The 21,930-nt window shown below is 41.9% G+C and overlaps 1 protein-coding gene across 1 annotated transcript in view; it reads right to left on the bottom strand.

The window, feature by feature from the left end:
* Positions 1–8,404, bottom strand: part of mtus2b (microtubule associated tumor suppressor candidate 2b) — a 37,118-nt gene extending 28,714 nt beyond the window's left edge. The window contains exons 1-5 of the mRNA XM_030066427.1: positions 7,607–8,404; positions 6,542–7,186; positions 4,505–4,697; positions 1,766–1,789; positions 944–1,132 (exon numbers count right to left, since the gene is read on the bottom strand). Of these exons, the coding sequence (XP_029922287.1) occupies positions 944–1,132; positions 1,766–1,789; positions 4,505–4,697; positions 6,542–7,186; positions 7,607–8,404 (1,849 nt within the window). The remainder of the gene's footprint in view (positions 1–943; positions 1,133–1,765; positions 1,790–4,504; positions 4,698–6,541; positions 7,187–7,606) is intronic.
* Positions 8,405–21,930: the final 13,526 nt, after the last annotated feature.

Here is a 21,930-nt window from a genome sequence, read left to right as displayed (position 1 = left end):
TTCTTTATCTCTATTCTACAGTCAGGCTTTGATGGAGATCATCAGCTTGACAAATGAATTTCACTAGCACTGATTTGTGTAAATGAGGGCTGCAGGAAGCTCCTGAGAGGTGGAGGTGGACTGAGCACCAGGATTTGATCTAGATAAAGTGCTGCAGTGGGCGGACTGAGGAGAGGCAGCAAGCGGAGGACTGCGACTTCAACATTTCTTATCAAAAGCTTTGTGGTTGGTGCAGTGGATGTGAGTGCATACTAGTGATACATGAATGAAAGATGAAAGCAAGCAAGCGGCTGTTACTATAGTAACTCTGGGTATAAGGGGCACAGCCAATACAGCTGGCGAACTAATGCGAGCGAGATATGCATGCTGTAAAGCAAAAATGTGGAATAATCTTTCAATCAAACTGAATACGGCTTCATCTGGTCCCTCTGATGTTAAATATTTTGCCTGGGATTGGATTGAGCTGGACACATGTCAAGATGAATGACTGCTTTAAATGTATGAGTGATCAGGATTCACATTCACAACCATTTGCTACAGTGGATTCATGTGGTCTATTTTTAGCTGGATAGGAGAAGAAAACAAAAAAATGGGGGAAGTTTGGCAACAGAAGGAAAAACACTAAGCTCCACACTGTTTGCCCACAATCATCAGCAAATAATAACTAAAACAATGAACGCTGAGTGCCATGCTGTTGTATGCCTACTGAATATGATACATGACCACAAAATATTACATTGCAGGAATTTATGAGCATTAAAAATGTGAACAAACTGTAAAAACCAAATTCAGGTCAGATAAAGCTGAATATGAAATTGGGAAAAAAAAAAAACACACAAAACAAAATGGATTCTATAGAGCCCTGGGTGTGTGATTTTGTGTGTGATTCTGTGTGTGTGTGTGTGTTTGTGTCCGTGTTGGGCTGAGATTGCGTGCAACTCACGCTGGGAAGGTCGGCAGGGATCGCTGTGGGTGCTGTCATTAGATTGGTTGCTGGACACAGACGAGACGCTGCCGCTCCGGACGAAGCCGAAGGCGGCCAGACGGGCAGGTGGCAGGGCGGAGAAGCCTGGAGGACGCAGCCCAGACTGGCCCGGCTTGAGCAGGAGGCTCTTCGGGGCCGTCTCCGGGCCTGATCTCCTTTGCTCTACAGGAGAGAGAGAGAGAGAGAGAGATGGGAAAACATGCCGCGCTAAAGCGTTAGAGTGTGAATATCAGTCCAAGACCCAGTGACACTGAGAGGCTACACTTGCTGCTTCAGTGCTGATTTTATCATCGGATCGCTCCAGGACGGACTGACTCAAATCAGAGCTGGAAAAACAGGCACAGGAGTGTGGGCCAGATTACTCAAACAGTCAGCCAGCAGCAGATTATTCAGCTGGGCTTATTGATTTTATTGATATTTACTTACATTTAATTCACCAACACTAATACAATATACACTGCGTTCCAACTTATTATGCAAATGATATTTTTGTCCAATTTTCCTAAATAGTCAAATGAAAATGACAGTCAGTATAATTTTCAAGTCACCAACAGTTAGAGTATAATTTGATTTTTATTGAACAAAACTCAAAATGATAACAGTATTTTTTTTAAAAAAATAAAAAACTCAAAATACACTGTTCCAAGCTATTATGCACAACAGATTTTCAAAACATTTTGTAGGTTGTAAAGAACTGAAAATGGTCATTTGTTGACTTTGCAGCATTAGAAGGTCATATTTCAGTCAAAAACATCTTAACAGGCCAAATTACATGTTAACATAAGAGCCCTTCTTTGATATCACCTTCACAATTCTTGCATCCATTGAACTTGTCAGTTTATGGACAGTTTCTGGTTGAATTTCTTTGCTGGATGTCAGAATAGCCTCCCAGAGCTGCAGTTTTGATGTAAACTGTCTCCCACCCTCCCCACCCTTGCATGATCCCATCAGTTTCATAAAGGTTGTGAGAAACTGTCTTAGAAACGCTCCATTGTCTTAGAAATGCTCCACGCAGTGTGTACTTTTTAACTACACACTGCGGATTTATGATGCCTTTTATTATTCTACTTCTTTTCTTCTGTTTTATTTCAAAGTTCTCATTTTTAGTTTATCACTATCACACAATTCTGGCATGAAAGGTGCTATACAAATAAAGCCACCTGTAATACACCTGTATGGCACCTGTAATACACTTGAATGGCGACCTGTATGACACCTGTAATACATCTTTATGCCTTTTATTGTTTTATTTTCATATCCTTTTTAATGTTTTATTTTTATTTAATGTGTTAATTGACTGTTTTTATTGTTTTAAATTGTGTCTCGTTGCTTTTAATGTCTCTGTAAAGCACTTAATTACCTTGTGTTGAACTGTGCTATACAAATAAACTTGCCTTGCCTAAAGTTTCAGCATAGGTGATAAGATAAGATATTCCTTTATTAGTCCCACAGTGGGGAAATTTCACGCATTACAGCAGCAAAGGGGATAGCAAGATATGAAGCATAATTTACATTATAAACAGTATAAACAGATAATAAATAGCAAAAAGCAATATAAACATTATAAAAAAAGGAATATAGAAAAACAAAATAGAAATATGAACAATGTTAAACAACAGAAGAAAAAACCTAAACCTGGGGAACAACACGCTCCGACGGAGGTTCAGGGTTAGTGTGAGACCATGAGACCAAGTGGCAGAACCCGACGCATCACACAGAAGGCAGAAATAGACCTGAAAGATCGACTGCATTTCTCTTCATTTTAGAACAAATGTGCTTGGCATAATTGTTAAGGAGCCCAGGAACATCTTCATTCTTACGCAGAGTCACGGTGCAGTCTATTTTAAATCAGGGCCTTTTTTAGAGCCTGTGTAGCTGACTAATCTTTTGAATAACCCACCAACTAGCCAACCTTGAAAAAAAAACAGACTTCTGCACATCCCTAATGTGAGAGGAGAAAAGATTAAAGCAGCCACACAAGGCGCCGGCCTAGTAACAACCATTTCAGGGCCAAGTGTGTATCTCAAATGCCAAATTTTACACTAAAATGACGTGTAACTGAGGCCAAACATAACATTTCATTCTTGAGCTTGTGACTTTAGTGCAACACTATTTGACTCTTTTGTTCCATCCAACTTACTTCCTATATTCCACTTGTTTGCCTCACTAACTGACTATTTCCTGCCAGCTTTGACCTGAAATTAACTTCAGGATTGTGCTTTTTTCCCTCATGGCTACAGGAATGACAAGAATGACAGCGTTCTGTATAGAGACTGAACCTTCATTCATGCGCCTCTGACATCTTTTAACTCCGATGAGAATTTTTTTCTCTCTGATTTTTAGATTTATTTAGATTTTTCTCCGATCAATTCTATGGAATTTCTTGTGTGCCCTTTATTGAATGCGCATTTAGACATTTACCTCAAAAAAAGCACATCTACTGCAGTGCAAATCTACTGTTAGACGGAAAAAGTAAGAATTTGTATCATTTTCAGTTTACTCGTGTTGCTTAAAAGCCAACAGTCAAGTCATAATTTCAGATAACTGAAAATTTTAAAGGTGGAAAATGCAGTGTATGACAACTCTGATTCAGCAGTGAACTGGCTCGTAAATAGGCCAACATCACACGGGGAGGGTGACTGGATTCTGCCTTATGAAGCGAGTGGGAAGAAATATGCAATGCAAGCTGGCAGAATATGCGAGTTACGCTGCTGTCAGGTACTTTGCACTTCAAAGCATGTAGGTGCCAAAAGCCTCATCCATAAGCATGACTGAAAATAATTTGAGTAAATCATTCAGCAGCTCACGGGGGGATTCTCACCCTGCAGTTTGATCTCTGGAGGATGTGATGCGCACAGAATGGGAAAGTATGGAAGGGAAATGAGGAAGCCCATATAAGTTCATTTTCAAGTGTGTAATGGATTGATGACTCAATCAGAAAACACCTGCTTGTTAACGACATATAAGCATCCACACGTGCAATATGTAGAATAAGCTTCTACTCATATGTACTTACCCTCTACTTATTTGTACTTTTTGTATATTGTTGTATATTGTATACAGGTTGTTCATTGTATATAGGAATGTCATATATTCTTTCTATTTTATCTTTATTTTTATTTTATTTTATTTTATTTTATTTTATTTTATTTTATTTTATTTTATTTTATTTTTTATTATTATTATCGTTATTATTATTATTATTTTTATTTTTTACTTGCACAGTGCTGGAGTTGTTGCAATTACATTTCACTGCTGCTGTACCTGTACATTCACGCATGTGACGAATAAATCTTGAATCTTGAATCTTGAATCTCTCATTTCCCAAAGTATACGACGACATGTGGAATGGAGCAGCTATATAACATTAGATAACCTCAACACATTTTTTCCCCCTTACTGCGATCACTGACAGCAAAAGAGGCACATTACACTCGAAGCAACATGTGACACAGCCTTTGATACTATGAGTTAGAGATTCACTTTGAACCTGTTCAGTCAGAAAGACAGCCATCTCACCTGCTGGGTCCTGGCTGCTGTGGGTGGGCGCTCCGGTTGCCTGTGCGGACTGGTTCAGGGTCGCGGCCGACCTTTGACCTGTTTGCTGAGCTCTAGTCTTGGCTGCAGGCTGCCTGGTGACCGCCCCTAAGCCCAGCTGAGGCCTCAGGGCTCTGGGGGAGCGGTAGACACCTCCTGCTTCTTGGGGAGCTTGCTATGGAGGCACATTGTCCAAACAGGGTCAGGATGTGAACAGGTGATAAGGATGTACACGTTTCTTGATTTAGAGCTATACTACAAGTAATAAGTCAAAGGAAACTGGACATCCTGTGTAATCTTGAAGATGTTTTGCTACTCAGTCAAGAAGCTTCCTCAGTCCCTGAACTGAAGCTTCTTGAATGATGGTATAATGTCCTCATGATTACACAGAAAGTCCATTTGACTGACTTCTTGTAGATGCAGCATGACCTCAATGACTGAAAACACTGTGATTTGAAGTTACACTAGGCAAGGTGTTATGCAAAACTTGACCTGCTTTATCACTCTAAAGGACAAAGGTGCAGCAGTGAAAGATATCCCACCTCCCCTTACTGAGACCAGTAGGTTTGTTTCATTTGCCCAAATAAATTTCAGGCGTCTGATATGGGGAAATTCTCTGCCCACAGGAAATGATAAACGAAATGATACTGAATACTAAACTCAGCCCAACACAGCAGTGAGCAAGTGCTGTGTGCAGAGAAACCTGGACTCACTGACGCATCTTTTGCCTCTTTTTTTGGCATCCATTTGAATATTATGAAGTGATCACAGATCAGTGTGGCAGGTACGAGTGAGAGAGCTGTGTGCAGTTTAATGACGTCATATGAATTCTGGATATTGTAGTTACCTCTTACTACCATTTACAACCACCAACATGCAAAGTTGCCCGGTGCAGCTTCAACCACAAATGACACAGGAATTCAGTAATACATATTGTAATTGCAAAACACAATGTTAATTCATATATATCCAGAATTTTCGGCACATTGCCGCTCCCTGGCAACGGACTACAGGAAAGAGGGGCGAGCATTTCATGTCTAACAGAGTGAAAATGTCATTGAAGAACCAGGTAATGCAAACTTGAATTTGCCATTTGAAGAAGTGTGTCAGTTCACATTATCTTAGAGTTTCTGTGTATTTCACTCAGGTTTACAGTTTAATGGCTCTGTTTCGAACAGATTTTACTGGTAGGTGTGTCACGATCCATCGATCTGGAACGATCCATCGATTGAATCTTCAATGATGCAATGGGATCGATGCAAAGTGAGCCCATCGATGCCACCTTTATTTTGAAATTCTCATGGTGCACTTACGTCACTGTTTGCACCTAAGCGCACCTGAGACTGTGGTAGTAGCTGCGAGCTAGCGTCGTGCTAATAATGGCATTGAAGATAAAGATGAAGAGGATATTCGCTCCCTTCTCAGAAATAAATCAGCTGTGTGGAAATACTTACAAAATATGTGTTACATGCAAGCAGTGCCACTGCAGATAAGAAACTCAGGTAAGGCATAGAAAGCTATGAGACTGTGGATGATTATATACAGGACTTTGTGAAAGTGTTGAGACTGTGACGCTTTACTGTGAACAGCAACTCTTTTTTCTTTTTTCTTGAAAATATTTTACATTTCTGGCAGAACTGAATAAACTTGTCACCACAGTAGTTTTGTGAGTTGATGTAATGTACAATACTAAATGTGTTAATCAGAATATGATATCGTCTGATATCGATCGCAGGCCCCTGAATCAAATCAAATCGAAATTGAATCTTCATAGAATTTGTAATATCTGCAAATATGATATTGTTGTACAAAGAATTGATATAATATCATATTTTGATGAAAACGTGTGATTTACACCCCTATTCACTGGTACTGTCAACTGGGACAGGTGCGATCTGACAATCCTGGAAAGATTCTCCCAACATGCCAATTGTTCAAACATACAGATGGATATCATAACAAAATATCAATCAAGAAACATTATGGATTTCAGCTTTAAAACAGTGGCACATGTCTCACCTCCTGTAGGTATTTGTCAGGCAGCTCTCCATGAAAGCTTTCTGACTTCCCACTCAGCTTCTGGGGGACGGAGCTGCTTGGCGCCTTCATGCCTGGAGGATAGTAGCTTGTCTTGTGCATCTCTTGACGATATTTGTCAAACAGCAGGTTGGAGGAGCATAGTACCGACGTGCCTTTGTGTTGAGGCCCGACTTTATGAGTCGGAGGGCTCGGGTAAGAGGATACTCTTAGTGGGAGTGTGGAGGCCTCATGTGGGGCATCCGTCATTTGCGGCTTGGCCTGAGGATTCTTCCGAACATAGGTAATGATTTTTGGGCGGACATTTTTTGGCTTCTGCGGAGGAGACGACCTCCGGGTATCAGGCTCCTTCTGTTGAGGGCTGACAGGCTTGGGGATGCCACTGCTCACACACACTCTACCTGGCTGTTTGGCAGGGGTGCTGCCTCTCTGAGGGGAGTCACTGCGCTCCAAGCTCAGCGCTCTGATGCCCTGGACCTTCGCTGGAGAGCCAGGGGGTCTTCTTTTGGGGGAACAGGTGGTTTTGGGGGATGTGGGAGTTGCTGGTCGACTAGGACTTCCCCAGGGCTTCCTCCTCTCCAGGCTCGAGGAACTGGAACTGAGGGCGTTCTCAAGGGAACCCTGTTTCTTTAACGTGTTATCAAAAGAGAGCTGCTTCTTTAAAGTACTTTCAAATGAAGGCTGTTTTTTTAGAGTCTTATCAAAAGAATTTTGTTTATTTAATGTTTTATCAAATGAACTTTGTTTCTTTATGGCTTTCGATTCAATTGATGACTGAGTTCCCTTCGTGCCTGTTTTGGGTGGATTGCAGTTCTGGTCAGGGGCCTCATCAGCTTGGGTGCTTTTATCCATCTTGGTGCTGGTTTCCTCATGTGACTTTGCTGCAGTGTGTAAGGCCTGCTGCTGAGTGGCCTTTTCAGTGCTGCCTCCTCTATGATGATGCCCGTCTACCTCTAATGAAACAGTATTCCCTAGTTTATATATCTGGTTAATGTTTTTCATGTGCTCTTCAAGGTGGTCCTCACATGGAACAACTCCATTACTCACTTGTGCTTCAATAGCCTCGGAAAGAACGGCTGAATTCAAATTCACATCCACATCTTTCCTGTGTATTGTGCTTATTCCAGAGGAGATGGAATGGCGCTCAGCTTGGTGAGAGGCCTTGCCTCTGTCGGAGATGGTGTTGCAGGACTGAGAGGCCAGAGTGAGGTCTTCTGAGATGGTCCTGTAAGGACCTGAGGGGACGTGCCAGGAGTCTGTGGTCTGTGTCCTGCCTGCAGTGTCCAGAGCGCTGGCCAAGCTTCCCCCGAGACTTGACATGGTGGACAGACAGGACACAAACACGTCGGTTTCAGAGCTGAACTCGGTTCCAGCCGCCACTCCTCTGCTCTCAGATACATGAGAGGCATTGACTTCCTGCTCACTGGCACCACGTTGCACAGGCTTCCTCTGTTCTTTGCTCTTACTCGCAGCCACCAGTGGTTCCACTGTGGCTCTGCTGCAGGATGAGGGTTGACTGAAAAGCTCTTTGCGATCTCCAAGCCCGACAAAGTCCTCTCCCTCCTCCACCAGGTACGCGTCCAGCTCCTGACACTCCAGCATCTCGAACTCGGCCAGCTCCGGGTCGTCGCACTGGGAGTCTGTGCCCCAGATGATGACCTTGTCCTGCTCTGACATTTCAGCCGTCAGTCTGGACAGCGACACCGGAGTTCTGGTATCACCTGTCCCTCCTCCGTCCTGCGTCCGGATCTCGTTGGCGTTGGCATCGCCATCAGGCAGCACATCATCCTGCGGGTTATTATTCCTCAGCTCCCCTTGGCCGAAGGGCTCTCCTCGCTCGCTCATTTTACAAACAGCTGTGGGTTCGCACCGGCCCTCAAGAGCACTTCAAAAATCACTCATCCATTGCATCAATTACAAAAGTCTGTCTACCCACGCAGGGTCTTCGTGGCACTGCATGAGCCTGGAATTATTTTTCACATATCTCTCCTGTGTTCTGATCATCAGGGGCTTGAATGTGATCTCTCATTAGGAGGACGGCTTTATCTTCATGGCATCTGGGGTCTCTATCCTGTCGAAAGAAAGACAAACAAAATCAAAGACTTGTCAGACTGCAAAATACGAGCACAAAGGATTTAACAGGTGTAGGAGTATATAAATCAAAATAATGTTGCCTTTAAATTTTCTGATGAATATTTAAGAGGCAAGTCAGCCGACTTACAGCTTGGGGGGATTTACAGATGTCGATAATACAAGCATTTCATCACCCAGCAACAGCATCGACATTACACAGCTTATACTGTGAGGAACCTAACAATGTAATGGCCAGCTATTGATCCAGCATATTTCAGAGAGACTGTAGGCTTATAAAAAATAATAATAATAATAAAATGTTTACTGCTCAGCCAGTTTTGTGTTTCCTGACTAGCCTCATAATTGGTGAAGATTACTGTATCACTAGTTCCTGCATCAGTTTTTGTAGTTTCTTGACTTTTTAACTGACTTTTGTCCTAAGATACAAAGCATAAGCATATAATCTGCTTCAGTGTATTGTTAGGCTTTCTGTATGGGCCTCATGGGCGTTTCTTGGACCTCAGGACATTGGGGGCTGATCCCACTGCCTTGTAGGGGGGTCCGGGGGTATTCTCCCCCGGAAAAAAATTGATAAACAAGCTCTATTTTTATGCTCTCTCATGCATTTTGGCACCTTTTTTTTACTTGCAAAAAAACTGCAACATGTACTTTAAAAACACCCATTTATTTTCAGAATTAACAATGAACAATATACAAATGTCTCTCCAAACTTCTGCTCTCTCTCAATCTCACTCTCCATCTCCTCCTCTCCATCTTCTGTGCTCTCTCTCTCTCTCTCTCTCTCTCAATCTTATGCGCTAGCTGTAATGATCTGCTTAAATGCAATAATTAAGCATTATAAAATGGGTGCTTCCCATGTGATTGGCTGAGCCGCGTTCCATGCTGTTGTAAAATCAGTGTAACCCACTGGCAGACCGCAGCACAAAATATCCCTGCGCCAGTGTAAACGGACATGGCGTTGCCTAGCAACCAACTACTGTGCGCTCAACTTCCTCGTTAGGTTACATTTGTTTCAAGACTTTGTAAACAAAATGTCAGACTTTGTGGTGAATTTTGATTTGCTGAGTGGCCTGAGCCTGGATCAGTGGTTGGTGTCTGTTAAAGGATGCTGAATTCACCACCAGCAACAATGTTTTCGCCGGTTTGATAAAGAAACTCCGCCGAGAAGGACGTGACAAATCTTCCCACCACCACCAAGCCATAACCGAGGCAGACTGCCAGAAGATGAAGCACTTTCAGGCACCAAGCTCAGACACACCTTGAGGGCTTGTCTGTAAAGTCCGGTTTGACGTGCAGCTTCATTTGGGACGCAGGGCGAACGAGGGCAACCGCAAATTAAAGACCGACTCCTTCAGCATTCGCCACAACGACAATGGCCTAAAATATGTCACCCTGTCTTTCAACGAATGCACAAAAAATCACAAAGATGCTGCCGGAAAAACATAGACAGCCTGCGCGGATTCATATTTGAGCAGCCGGGTAACCCACTGTGTCCGGTGGCCTCCCTGGAGCAATAGCCTACCTCTCCCTGCTGCCTCCTGATCCACCTGCCTTTTATCTCCACCCAAAGCGGACACAGTGTGACAGCGCCGATGTATGGTAAATAAACAGTATAACTTTATTAATGTTGTTATTGTTACATCCGACGTTAGGCATACGTCTGCGCAAAAACGCACCTGTCGCGAATGCCGCTTGAATAGCGCACGGTGATATTATATTCCTACTCCGTAGTAAACCGCAGAGAGGAGGAAAAATTATCCGGGGCTAAAGAAAAAACATTCGGGGCTAGAGCCCCGGATGCCCAGGCCAGGCGACGCCACTGATGGGCCTTATTTTCTTGAAGATTTTTTTAACTTCATGTAAGCACACATACAGTGGTGGAAAAAATTTTTTTTCGGATACCCTTAAAATTTTACACAATCTCACAATCTCAAATATTCTCATGAAATATTTGTGGAAAAATCTTTTTTGTGTTTCAAAAGGTGTGGCTGCATTAGACAGATACATACAAATACAAATTATATTTTTTTTGTTTATTGTTTACAAGAAAAACTAACAAAAGTAAATTCTTGACAGTTGAATCTTTATCTTCAGGCGTGTTTCCTGCGTTAGGTTCCTTGTTTTAGCCATTTTTGTGTCTGAAGAACTTTCAGATGTGCTGCTTTATATAGACACGAAGCTTGGCAACAAAAATTGTGTCTTTTAATAAAAAGAACGACCTTCATCACTGGTACCAAAATGACCCAATACTCAAAATTTCTTAGGTGTTTTTATGGAACCAATCAATTTGAAGTTTTTAATGGCTTTTTTAGGATTTGTTTAGTATTTTGGCTGTGACTGTACTAACAGAAATTGCACTTGAAGACCTAAGAGTGATTTGTTAATGCAATATTTCACAAATGCATGGGGTGTCCGAAAACTTTTTTCCACCACTGTACATGCACACACACACACACACACACACACACACACACACGCATGCATGCACAATGGTACCATCAAGCCGTTTTCAGTAGTTATGAAAGAAACACACTGCATACAGCAAAATAGAAAAGACGACTAACAAAACAAGGCGACACACAGTAAACGGCTGAACCAAATTCAGTCCATGTTGGCTTCACGTTGCTATCAAAATTGTTTGAGCACATTCAGGACCTTATCATGATTTATGCATAGAAGTGGCTCTCTTTATTCTGTGGCATGTCTCAGACGAGCTGTGTTGACAGGATTTATAAGCGACCCCGTGCAAAGCGCTCTTCAGAGATGCTAGAGATTAAGAGGCCACACCTTAGGCTGGAAAAACACACACTCGACATCTCCTCTGCTCTGCGTGCTGTGCCCAACTATATCATAAAATCAGCCTTTTTTTTTTTTTACACTTTTGAATTTGATGACAAAAAAGAATCTATTGGGGGGAAAAATTCAATGGCATCTTGATAATCAGAGGTAAATTTCACATCAAGTTGCTGGCCCTTCAAAATGATGGTCCCTTCCTAAAATCAGGTCTCTGGGTACAATTTTTACACGTTTGCACATCTGCACGATAAAATACACTTCTGTCCGATCCAGTTTCAAATGCCATACTTGAATATATGACAACATGGCGTGCAAACAAAATCTCAAAACTGGGGCAAATCTCACCAGCAGTTAGTTATTTTTCCCCAAATCCTTTTCCTCAGTGACAGACAGCAGGCTGTTCCTAACAGGAAGGACTAACAAGGAGGACGCCATAAAGAGGACAGTCACCGGAGGACCACAGAAGACAAAAGACCATTAGCCTCTGCGATGTCGGCAGGCAATTTAGTGCAGTTCTTACATTTCCATGGAATTATTATTTTGATTTCATCCTGAAGTCTTCAAATGTCGAACAGTGGATTGGTTGGGGTTTTGGCCTGTTTCTCCTTCACATTCACATTTACTTTGATTGTTGAAGTGCATGTTCCTGCAGATATGCATCAAAGACAGAGATGCAGGGATACCATTTTTTCAATGCCGATAATGAGAAGAGAACTTTAAATATCAAGCGGTACTGAGCACTAATTCCACCAATTACCTTCACTGAAAAGTACAGGCTTGGAGAATTAGTTGCCTGGGGTGCCTGGATGAAATAACTAACATAAATTCTTATTTTTGCCACCACTAAAGTCTGCTTTATTTCTCACACGTTATTCAGAGCTTTTGGTATCAGAATCAAAAGTCTTAGGTAAAATCTTCCAGTGCTCTTTTGGAGTTCTGCTGACTTAGCCTACTTTAATATTCAGTCTACTTATGTTTATAATTTATAGAGGTTTATGGAGGTATTTGACTCTTAGGATTTCATAGTGCAGGTTAATGTGTCGGGGACCTCCGGCACAGCTGAACCTCAAAGGTTTTAGCCTGCCAAAACAAATTTTAGACAATTTTTTGACATACTATTTCTTGCTAAAACAAATTTTAGCTTCACTTTTAGGACAAATATATTAACACATATATATTTTTAAAGATGCACATCGCACCAAAGTTTGGCTGATCAAATGAAAAGAGGAGCTCATAATACGTGCTGAAATGACCCTTAAGGATCCATAGCAGGAGTGTTGACTGGTTCTGGTTAGTGGCACAGAGGGTCTCTACAGGTACACACCTTGTGACTTTGGGCCGTCCCAGACAAAAGATCACCAACATGGAAGAAACGTGACAATATCTTTGGTCATGTCTCAAAAATGGAGATCTCTCATCGTACAGGAGAGAGGTTGTCACAGTCTTGCAACCAAAGAGATTCAATTCTGACAGTGTCAGAAATTTAGGGTAACCATCTCACAATGTGACTGCTGCCACGACCTACATCAACGAACCAATCAACAGCAATGCAGCATAAAATGACACACTGATCAACACGACACCAGCGCTAAAACGAATTATGGAGGTAAAAAGTGCAAAATGACTTGTTTGGGATTCCATACAGTCTATAAGCATCAAACTTTATTAGATCCATGTCGCACACTGTGACTCGCAATAAACTTACAAGATTGCTGAAATCTCACAGTCTGTAGGTGCCATAAAGGAACCTGTGGTGCTGAATTTCTGTTGTTCCCCTCTAAAAGCACATAATGGTAGAGGTTCTCAGTAATTGACCTGTTTCCTAAGTGGACTCTTTCACCAGCACTTTGACACTCGATGTGATCTGAGCCGCACTTCCCGTCTGACAAAAGCACCTGCACATTAGGTTTCCTCCACAGCCGCTCGGCCATTATGCAGCTTTGGCAGCCTAGTTAAGTTAGCTGCCTTAAATTACACCTCCAACCACAGAGCACCGGCTGTTCCTGCACAAAATGAGAGTTTTCCTTGAAGTAGTCACCGGTGCTAATGGAAAGCTTTCATATTTCTAGGCACAGAGGTAAATCTATACCAGCAACACTTTAACATATAAGAAAAAAAGACAAAGAAAGAACAGCTGCAGCGTTCACAGCCAGCTTTGATTTTATTTACAGTAGTGGCTGAGATGAATCATTAGTGAGTGACAGATCATATGGCCTCAGACCATGTAACTGCAACTGCCCTGGTGGTTTTTGGGTCTGCACAGTCATTTTTGGGTCTGCACAGTCATTTTTGGGTCTGCACAGTCATTTTCGACTCACAATACAGTTTGTTCTTTTACCAGACATTTCATGTGCTGTGAACTGATTCAGCAAACTATGATGTGGCTACGGACAGCGTGTCAGTTTTGTCTCTGATAATACACATTTTTTGTGTACGCACAGAATTTCTATTTAAAAGCTAATGATTTCACATATGGATATATATCCTCTGAAGACCCGAGCTCTTGTTTGATATGCATATGATTCTATTTTGGCTTATTGGACCCTGATAAGTATAAAAACTATGCATCGTCTTTCTACATGGTGTAGTTTAGAGAAAAATGATGTCCAAATATGTGGACACTGGGTCTCAGTTTCCTTAAAACACAATAAAGTCACCTTTGTGTGATAGAGTGCAAAAGTCTTTATTTCCAGCCTGAACATTGAAGTTTTTGTCCTGACTGCTTCGTCTTGCGTTAATAACACATACAAACATATTTTTGAACATGTTTTGAATATCACAGTGCAAAAAAACAAAATGAAGAAACAACATTTTTGCCCCCTTTGGACAGTCACAGCTACAGTAAGGCATCATATGCTTGTAACAAAATATAAAACAAGTAGTGTTAGGTAGTGTAAGGGTCCACATACGCGGCCAGACGGCCCCAGGTAAGCAGAATTAACTACTACAGTAATATAACCCAAAATGTGATGTCCACGCATGTGTATGCCAGGTCCTAAGAGGATATAGTTAACAGTGATCGAGTATTATCAATTGCATCGGGAATTCTGGTGCAGCATCATTTTTACCTGTCTGCTGGTACTTTCATAAGATGTTAACACAGGAGGCATTTTTAATTAGAAAAAAATCATTAGTATTGTGGCTAATATCAACAAGCAGGTAGAGGCAAATCATAGAACAGCTACAACAGCCTAGCAAGTTAAGAAAACTGTATCCCTTTACTGTAATGCCATCTTCTAATGTTACAATATCCAAAACCCCAGACAATATCTAGTCTTATGTGATTATACAGTTATAATATCAATGTATTGTGCAGCCTGAGCTGTAACAATAATATAGAGAACAGTTTGATAACATTCATGTTTTCTCTTGTGTGTTTAGCTGCAGTGCCAAATCCAGTCCAACTTGTGTGAGCGTTATTGTCCGGCAGGGAGATAAGCCCCGACAAAACACTCCCCTTGAGAAAGAGCTAGGCACTATTCAGCACTCTGCAGGTCTCAGCGTCTCCTTTTGAGGTGCACGGCCATGTGCTGCATATCAATGCCACGGCTGAGAAAAAAAGGGAGAAAGAGGAAACAACAACATCCGATCGAAGGTTTCCTCTCTGAGGTCTGAGGTCAGCATCAACAGTTCACAAAACTCCAGCCACTCCTCCTCAGGACGGTGTGATGGGTGTGATCAGGTTGAAAATGAAAGGGCACAGCAGAGCCCCCATTGTAAAGTGATTGTGGTGAAAGCAGAGATAATCTAATCTGGAGGATCATCTCCTTGTTCTTTGATAAGTCATCAGCTGATCAGCCTGACTGATTACTGCTCCACCTCTTCCCCTCATCACCCATCCCACTGCTTCCTGAAGGACTGGGAAATAATGATTTGACACACACAGTTGGAAATGGCACCATATTTTCCATCTTAGAAGACAAAAAAAATGATGCTGTTGCATGCACTGTGGCTCCCTTTGCTCATCATCACATCAAAACCATCTTTACTTTGAGCATTTGTTTGGTGTTACAGTTTGCTGCAGGTGAACACTGCAAAAAGTCAAAATCTTACCAAGATTATTTGTCTTATTTCAAGTAAAAACTGTCTTATTTCTAGTCAAAATATCTCATTACACTTAAAATAAGACATGATCAGCTCGGTGATCAGCTCAACTTGTTTCAAGTGAAAATTTACTTGAAACAAGTGAAAATTAGCTTGAAACAAGAAACAAATTTTGCCAATGGAACAAGCAAATTTTTACTTTTTCACTTGTGTCACAAGTAAAAATCTGTCTAAAGACAAGTAATTTCTGAGGTGATCATGTCTTATTTTAAGTGTAATGAGATATTTTGACTAGAAATAAGACATTTTTACTTGAAATGAGACAAATAATCTTGGTAAGATTTTGACTTTTTGCAGTGAAGGAAGACGCTGCTACCAACTTCAGTATCGTAATGTTTAGTTCTTCTATCTGATATATATTTTTTAATTTCTGAAGGTATCTGAAACATGAACGCAAGGAGGGCTAAAGAAGACCTCAAGTTTTGTGCATGGTTCAATTTGAGCAAAATATGCTTTCGAGAGGATACTGTGGGCATGCCAAGCAACTAGCGGTGCCAGACTTGCAGAGCAAAGGATCAGGCTAACACACTACTGCTGTCTCAGCACCTGCACTGCAGAACACAGAGCAGTGAATCAGACTGCCTTACACCTGCCTCTCTCCCGCCTCCATATCAGGTCTCACACAGCACAGCACAGGCTGCATGTACTGCTATTCTACCACACAGAGCTGCATGCTGTCCTCTGGCCAACCAAACAACTTACATGCACACATTCAAAGAGCACAATACCTTTTACTGCATACCTCAACATCGGTTTTGTGGAGGTACTGTAGAGATGACTATCACTGCTTTCATAAGATACTCACGCAACAGAGATTCTTCATAAACAATCATTAGTAATGTGGAGATGATGATCACACAGGAGGAGGCAAATAATAAAACGGCTATAACACTCCAAGTTCAGAAAAAAAAAAAACTGCATCCTGTTATGGTAATGCAGCCTTTAAAACCAGGAGAAGACAACACTTCTCACAGATGATGCAATCTGAAATGAAAACACTGATTTAATATCCGGTCCTGACGTGGATTCTAGCGAGTAACAAAACCTGAGAAGCAGCAGATGAGATGAAAAATTGGAGGAATGAAGTTGTACTCGAAAGGAGGACGTACAATCTCCAGTCTCGATTGCTTCCACTGCAGCCAGGAGTGCTCCTTCACTCCTTAAATTGATTACCGCCGTCGAATCGATACAGCGCAAAAACCACAGCGAGGCCGCAACGCGAAGCTCATCAGCAAAGGAGCACCGTGATGGATGGGGCTCACTTGTTGTGAGCCTTCCAATATGCCTCAATGACAAGTTCATGAATAAGACTTAAATACTTCTGTCAGAGGAGCAGGCAGTCCTGCACGAGCAAGCTGCTGATCCGAGGAACTGGAACTGAGACACACTTGGGAAGAGAGACGAGGAAATGAAAAGGCAAATGTATCACATGCATGAGGAAGAAGGAAAGCTGACATCAATTACACAAACCCAGCCTGTCACCGCATGATTCCTGGCTTAAAATGATAGTTTTAGTAAAAACATGGTAGATTGTATAGTAATCTTGGAAATAAATCGTGGTAATCTTATTTTATCTTACATGCAATTTGCCTTAAAGCTACATTTGTTCCCTGTAAAGTGAGGCAAGCACGGTGTTTTCCTAATTTTAGTTGTTCTGGGAAGAATTTATTCTGGGAAGAACCTACAAAGAAGCCCATCAGGCAGGAGTCCTGCTGCTTCTCTGTAAGTTTTTATTTTCTCTGCTGTTTGTAATTCTTCCTCAGTTCTCTTTGCCCGTCACCTGCCTGCGCTCGGTTCGTCTCTGCGCAGGCCACATTGCTTCAGCCTCCTGTCATACCCACCTGTCATCTGTCCTGTGTGTTTTCCCATCATTCATCTGTCTGCATCCACCTGCACTCCACCTGAGCTGCTCGTCAGCCAATCATCTGCTTGTCAGTCTGCTCGCTTTCTCACGCCAATTTTTGTTTCTTGCCCTTTCGCCTGCTGGACCTCTTCGTTTGCCTGTTACCTTCCCTGAAGATCTTTGCCTGTTGCAGGATTATCCGACTTCCTCTTCCTCATGGAATTGTTTTGCACGCATGGCCCTGTTCCCACCTGGCACTAAAATGTGTCACAGCCCATCCATTCACACCTAGCATTAGAAATGCATCTCCCCATGCATCTTGCCTGCCCATTTGTGACTGGAGTAAAACAGATGGTTACACCACACAATGAAATTCTTACGTTGCAAATCAAATCAAATTCAGCTCAAACAAAAATAATGAGGTAGGATATATTTCTGTTGGAAAAGTGACAGTCTGGCTGGTGTTGGGGTGTTGGCCTGGACCAGAGCTTAAGACTGGGGATGTCATTGTTGTAGACGGTCCTGGGACACACGTCTGTTTACAATTCACATGTGATGTGCACTGCAAAAACGCAAAATCTTACCAAGATTATTTGTCTTATTTCTAGTCAAAATATCTCATTACACTTAAAATAAGACATGATCAGCTCAGAAGTAAATTGTTTTTAGACAATTTTCAAGTGAAAATTCACTTGAAACAAGTGAAAATTTGCTTGTTTCATTGGCAAAATTTGCCAGTGGAAAAAGTGAAAATTCACTTGAAATAAGTGAAAATTAGCTAGAAACAAGAAACAAATTTTGCCAATGAAACAAGCAAAGTTTCACTTGTTTCAAGCAAATTTTCACTTGAAACAAGAGATAATTGTCTAAAAACAAGTTACTTCTGAGGTGATCATGTCTTATTTTAAGTGTAATGAGATATTTTAACTAAGACATTTTTGACTTGAAATAAGACAAATAATCTTGGTAAGATTTTGAGTTTTTGCAGTGTGGACAAAAGCGTCCTGGGCCACCTCTGAATGTGCTGAGTTTTTTTTTTTTTTTTTTTTTTTTTGAGTTTTTGCAAGTAAAGACTGAAATTGACATTATTCCTACTTGTTGCCTTGTCTGTCTTGAGTCTTTCGTTGTATCCTGACAACCCGTATTACGATTTATTACCATTCATTTGCTCAGACAGCTGATACAACCACTTGGGTCTCTTATACAGAATGCTAGGAGGGCTCATAACTGCGTCTTGCTCTCCCTGCCTAACATACTGTGACAAGTTTGGCTCTTTTGACTTCAAGACTTTTTTTTTTTTTCCTCCCAGAGGATAAGAAAGGACAAGTGCATCCAATCTCTTTCAGCTTTATTCTGTACCAAAAACTAAGAACCAAAACCATCCACAACAGCAATCGATGATAACAATGTGTAATACACGCGAGTGCTGATGATTTGATTATCCTGTTAGGTTTATGCCACCTCGTGCCCCTCTCGCATCCCTGGAGTGCTGAGTCTGACAGAGCAGAGGTGCTACAGTGCACTCCCTGTGAGCATGGTGTGAATTTAACCCTCAAGCTCGCTGGCTGTGGAGATAAGGCAGCCACGGCGCATGTGGCCTGGGTGACTGATGTGGCAAGGCTGGTGTCGAGACAGATCCCATTTTGCCACGTCCACCCACACGCTTCATACAGATACATACATGCAGCCTGTCAGCGCGCTATAGACTCAGTCCTGCAGCGGCCCTGTCACTTCCTAGTTCCTTCTTTGTTTTTTTTTTGTTTACCACATTTTGTGTCATCGTGTCCCCGCTGCTGCCACAACAGATAGTGCTCCTGGTGTGACACAATCATGGCACGAGGGAGAGGAAATTTATGCTCGCCCAGCCAACACGCTTCCCTGAGCATTATTCCCCCTTCCCCAACCCCCCTCCCGCTACACCATCCAACAACTAACCTCGCCACCTGCCTTCTTATATGCAACACACTTGATAAGACCTTGATCACTGCCTCTTGTCACATAGCGCCTCCAGAGTGAAATAAAAAAAAAAAACCCCGCTGTTTACTGAGCCCACTCCTGAGCCGAAGCACAGATCAAGGCCGTCATTTGCTCGTGGATTTCCAGTGTTCTGCTTCAGCTGGAGTCCTCATGAAATATTGAGGATGAATGAAAATGGAGGCACAGCTCTTTGCCTCCCATTCTCCTGCCACCGTCGCCCCGCCTTCTTTGTCTCATCTATCAAAGCTTTTGCAGAAGACTCTCAGTTGTGATATGCAAACTTGAGATACTGAGATATGTGTGTGTATTTTGGGCCTACAGGTGAAGCTATGGCCGGCGTAGGAGCCACAGATTTTGTAAAATCAGCTGCATTCACGAGGCAGCGCTCCACACATGACACATTATTAATACGTCTCACCTCAAAATCATGTGCACTCTGTGATTACTAATGGCTTTAATCACAAAACACACAGACAGGCTCACACACATACACACCGCTTCCTCTTAGTAACTATCCACTGTCTTGTGCATTATGGCCCTACAGAGCACTGATCAATCACCGTGCAGATGAAGGCAGCAGAAGTTGTGGAGGCTAATTCACACTGTCACAGTCCATGTGGTGAAACAGAAAATTAGGCCCTTTGGAGGAATGTGATCCATCAGTCCAGCACAGAGGAAACCAGTCACTTGCGTGCTGCTGGTGGCCGATTCATTCCACTCACTGTTCCGCATTATTCAGCTGCTAAATATATAAAGTCCATCCGCACACATGACCGACCCAGCAGAGTTAAAAGAGGAAACGGGCCTTGTTGCGCGTTGCATGGAGAGATTCAAAGTCTGACTGACCCCCCACGCGCGCGCACGCACACGCGCACACACACACATTGAGGTAATCCCACCTATATTCAGGTTCCCCCTGTCAGCTCCACCATAAGCTACAGCCTCACCGTAGGCGCGCGCTGGTGAAATGAATGTGACCTGAAAATATCGACAACAGCAAAAACAACATCAACAACAGAGCGATCATCTGCAGTGATGCATTCATTTCGATACAGCCAATTATCACAGACCGATCTGGGGTTAGTGACAGAAGGACGAGGGGGTGGGGGTGGGGGGTGGCCTCGCTGCTCGCGGTGTTAAATGGAAACACCTTACCGTGAATGTCCAGGTAATCCGCCTGAGGAGCGCGCCGAGGCAGAGGAGGAGGATGAGGAAGAGGGCTCATCCACATCCAACATCAAATGAGTGTCACTCCGCAGCATCGCTGGAAAACAGCGAGGCTGGCCAGAGGAGGAGAGGCGCCTCAACGCCCACCTGAACATGAGCTGAGGTCGCCCCCCACAGGTCAACCCGAGAATTTATTTTCCCTCAGGTTTTTTTTTTTTTTTCCCTTCAGTGGAACATATAAAGCATGAAACGCACAAGAATGATTGAATGAATGAATGAATGAATAAATAAATAAACAAATTATTCTTCTTAATTATTACATTACATAAATTATTACGCAAAGATAGTTTTCATTTATTTATTTATTTATTTTTTCATTTTAAGGTCTATTTTTTGTTAATTAAAAAGATAAGGTTTAGGTATGGATCCATTCTTCATATGTACAGCATTAATCAGTTATTGTGGGGAAAGATCCGGTCAAATTGGACAAAATTTTTGTCCAATGAGATTTTACATTAGTCACCAGATATGTCATAATAGCAAAACCATGCAGTGAAATAAATCAGTCTCATTGGTTTAGTTGTTCTTGTTAGTTTATATAATTATATAGTTTCCTTCATCAGTCCAAATGCATCTGTGACAAAATTACACAATTAATCAGAGATTGTTCCTTTGGTTATTTCAAATAAACTGTCAGCATGGTTTTCACTTTTTTTTTTTTTTAAACCAGTGTAATATTGGATTGGGATTTTTCTCTGTTTTGTAGAGAAACCAGACTTTTGCATGTGAAAAGCTCTCCTCAGTGTGAATATGAGGCTTGCAGAAAGCGTTCTCAATCCGTTTCTCGCCATTTGACTTGTGGAGCATTCATTTTCCTATAAAAACATTGCTTTACACGTTTAGTTTGCATATCCACAGCAACAATACAGAAAGCCACTTGAGGCCTACTCAAACCATTTAATGTCCGTTTAATGAGACTTTTGTTCTACTAGATTTCAAGTGTATTTTTTTATTCCATTACACTGTGCTGGCACCTTATGTTGCCAGTTACTTTGCAGAACCAGGTTTTGCATATAAAAATTAGGCTAAGTTAATAAAATATGACACATTATTAAAAATTTAACTCACCCAACAGAAAGAGGGAGCAGTGAAATCTGCAGCAGTGCAGCGGCTTAAACCTAATCACCACAGGTTAATGCATAGAAAATGTAAATGCAACACATAAATGGAGGACTATCTCTGAATAAATTATTTCATGTACAGATATTTAAGTTGATTTAGTTCACAACTTTGAGTACTTCTTCTCACACTAGGAATTCTGCAGAAATCATGAATGAAATAAAATCAAATGCATGACGTTCATCAGTGTTGTGTCAGTCTGTGACGACGA

This window comes from Myripristis murdjan, chromosome 13 (genome assembly GCF_902150065.1).
Source record: "Myripristis murdjan chromosome 13, fMyrMur1.1, whole genome shotgun sequence".
NCBI classification, from domain to species: domain Eukaryota; kingdom Metazoa; phylum Chordata; class Actinopteri; order Holocentriformes; family Holocentridae; genus Myripristis; species Myripristis murdjan.
This window is presented reverse-complemented; position numbering and strand designations above follow the sequence as displayed.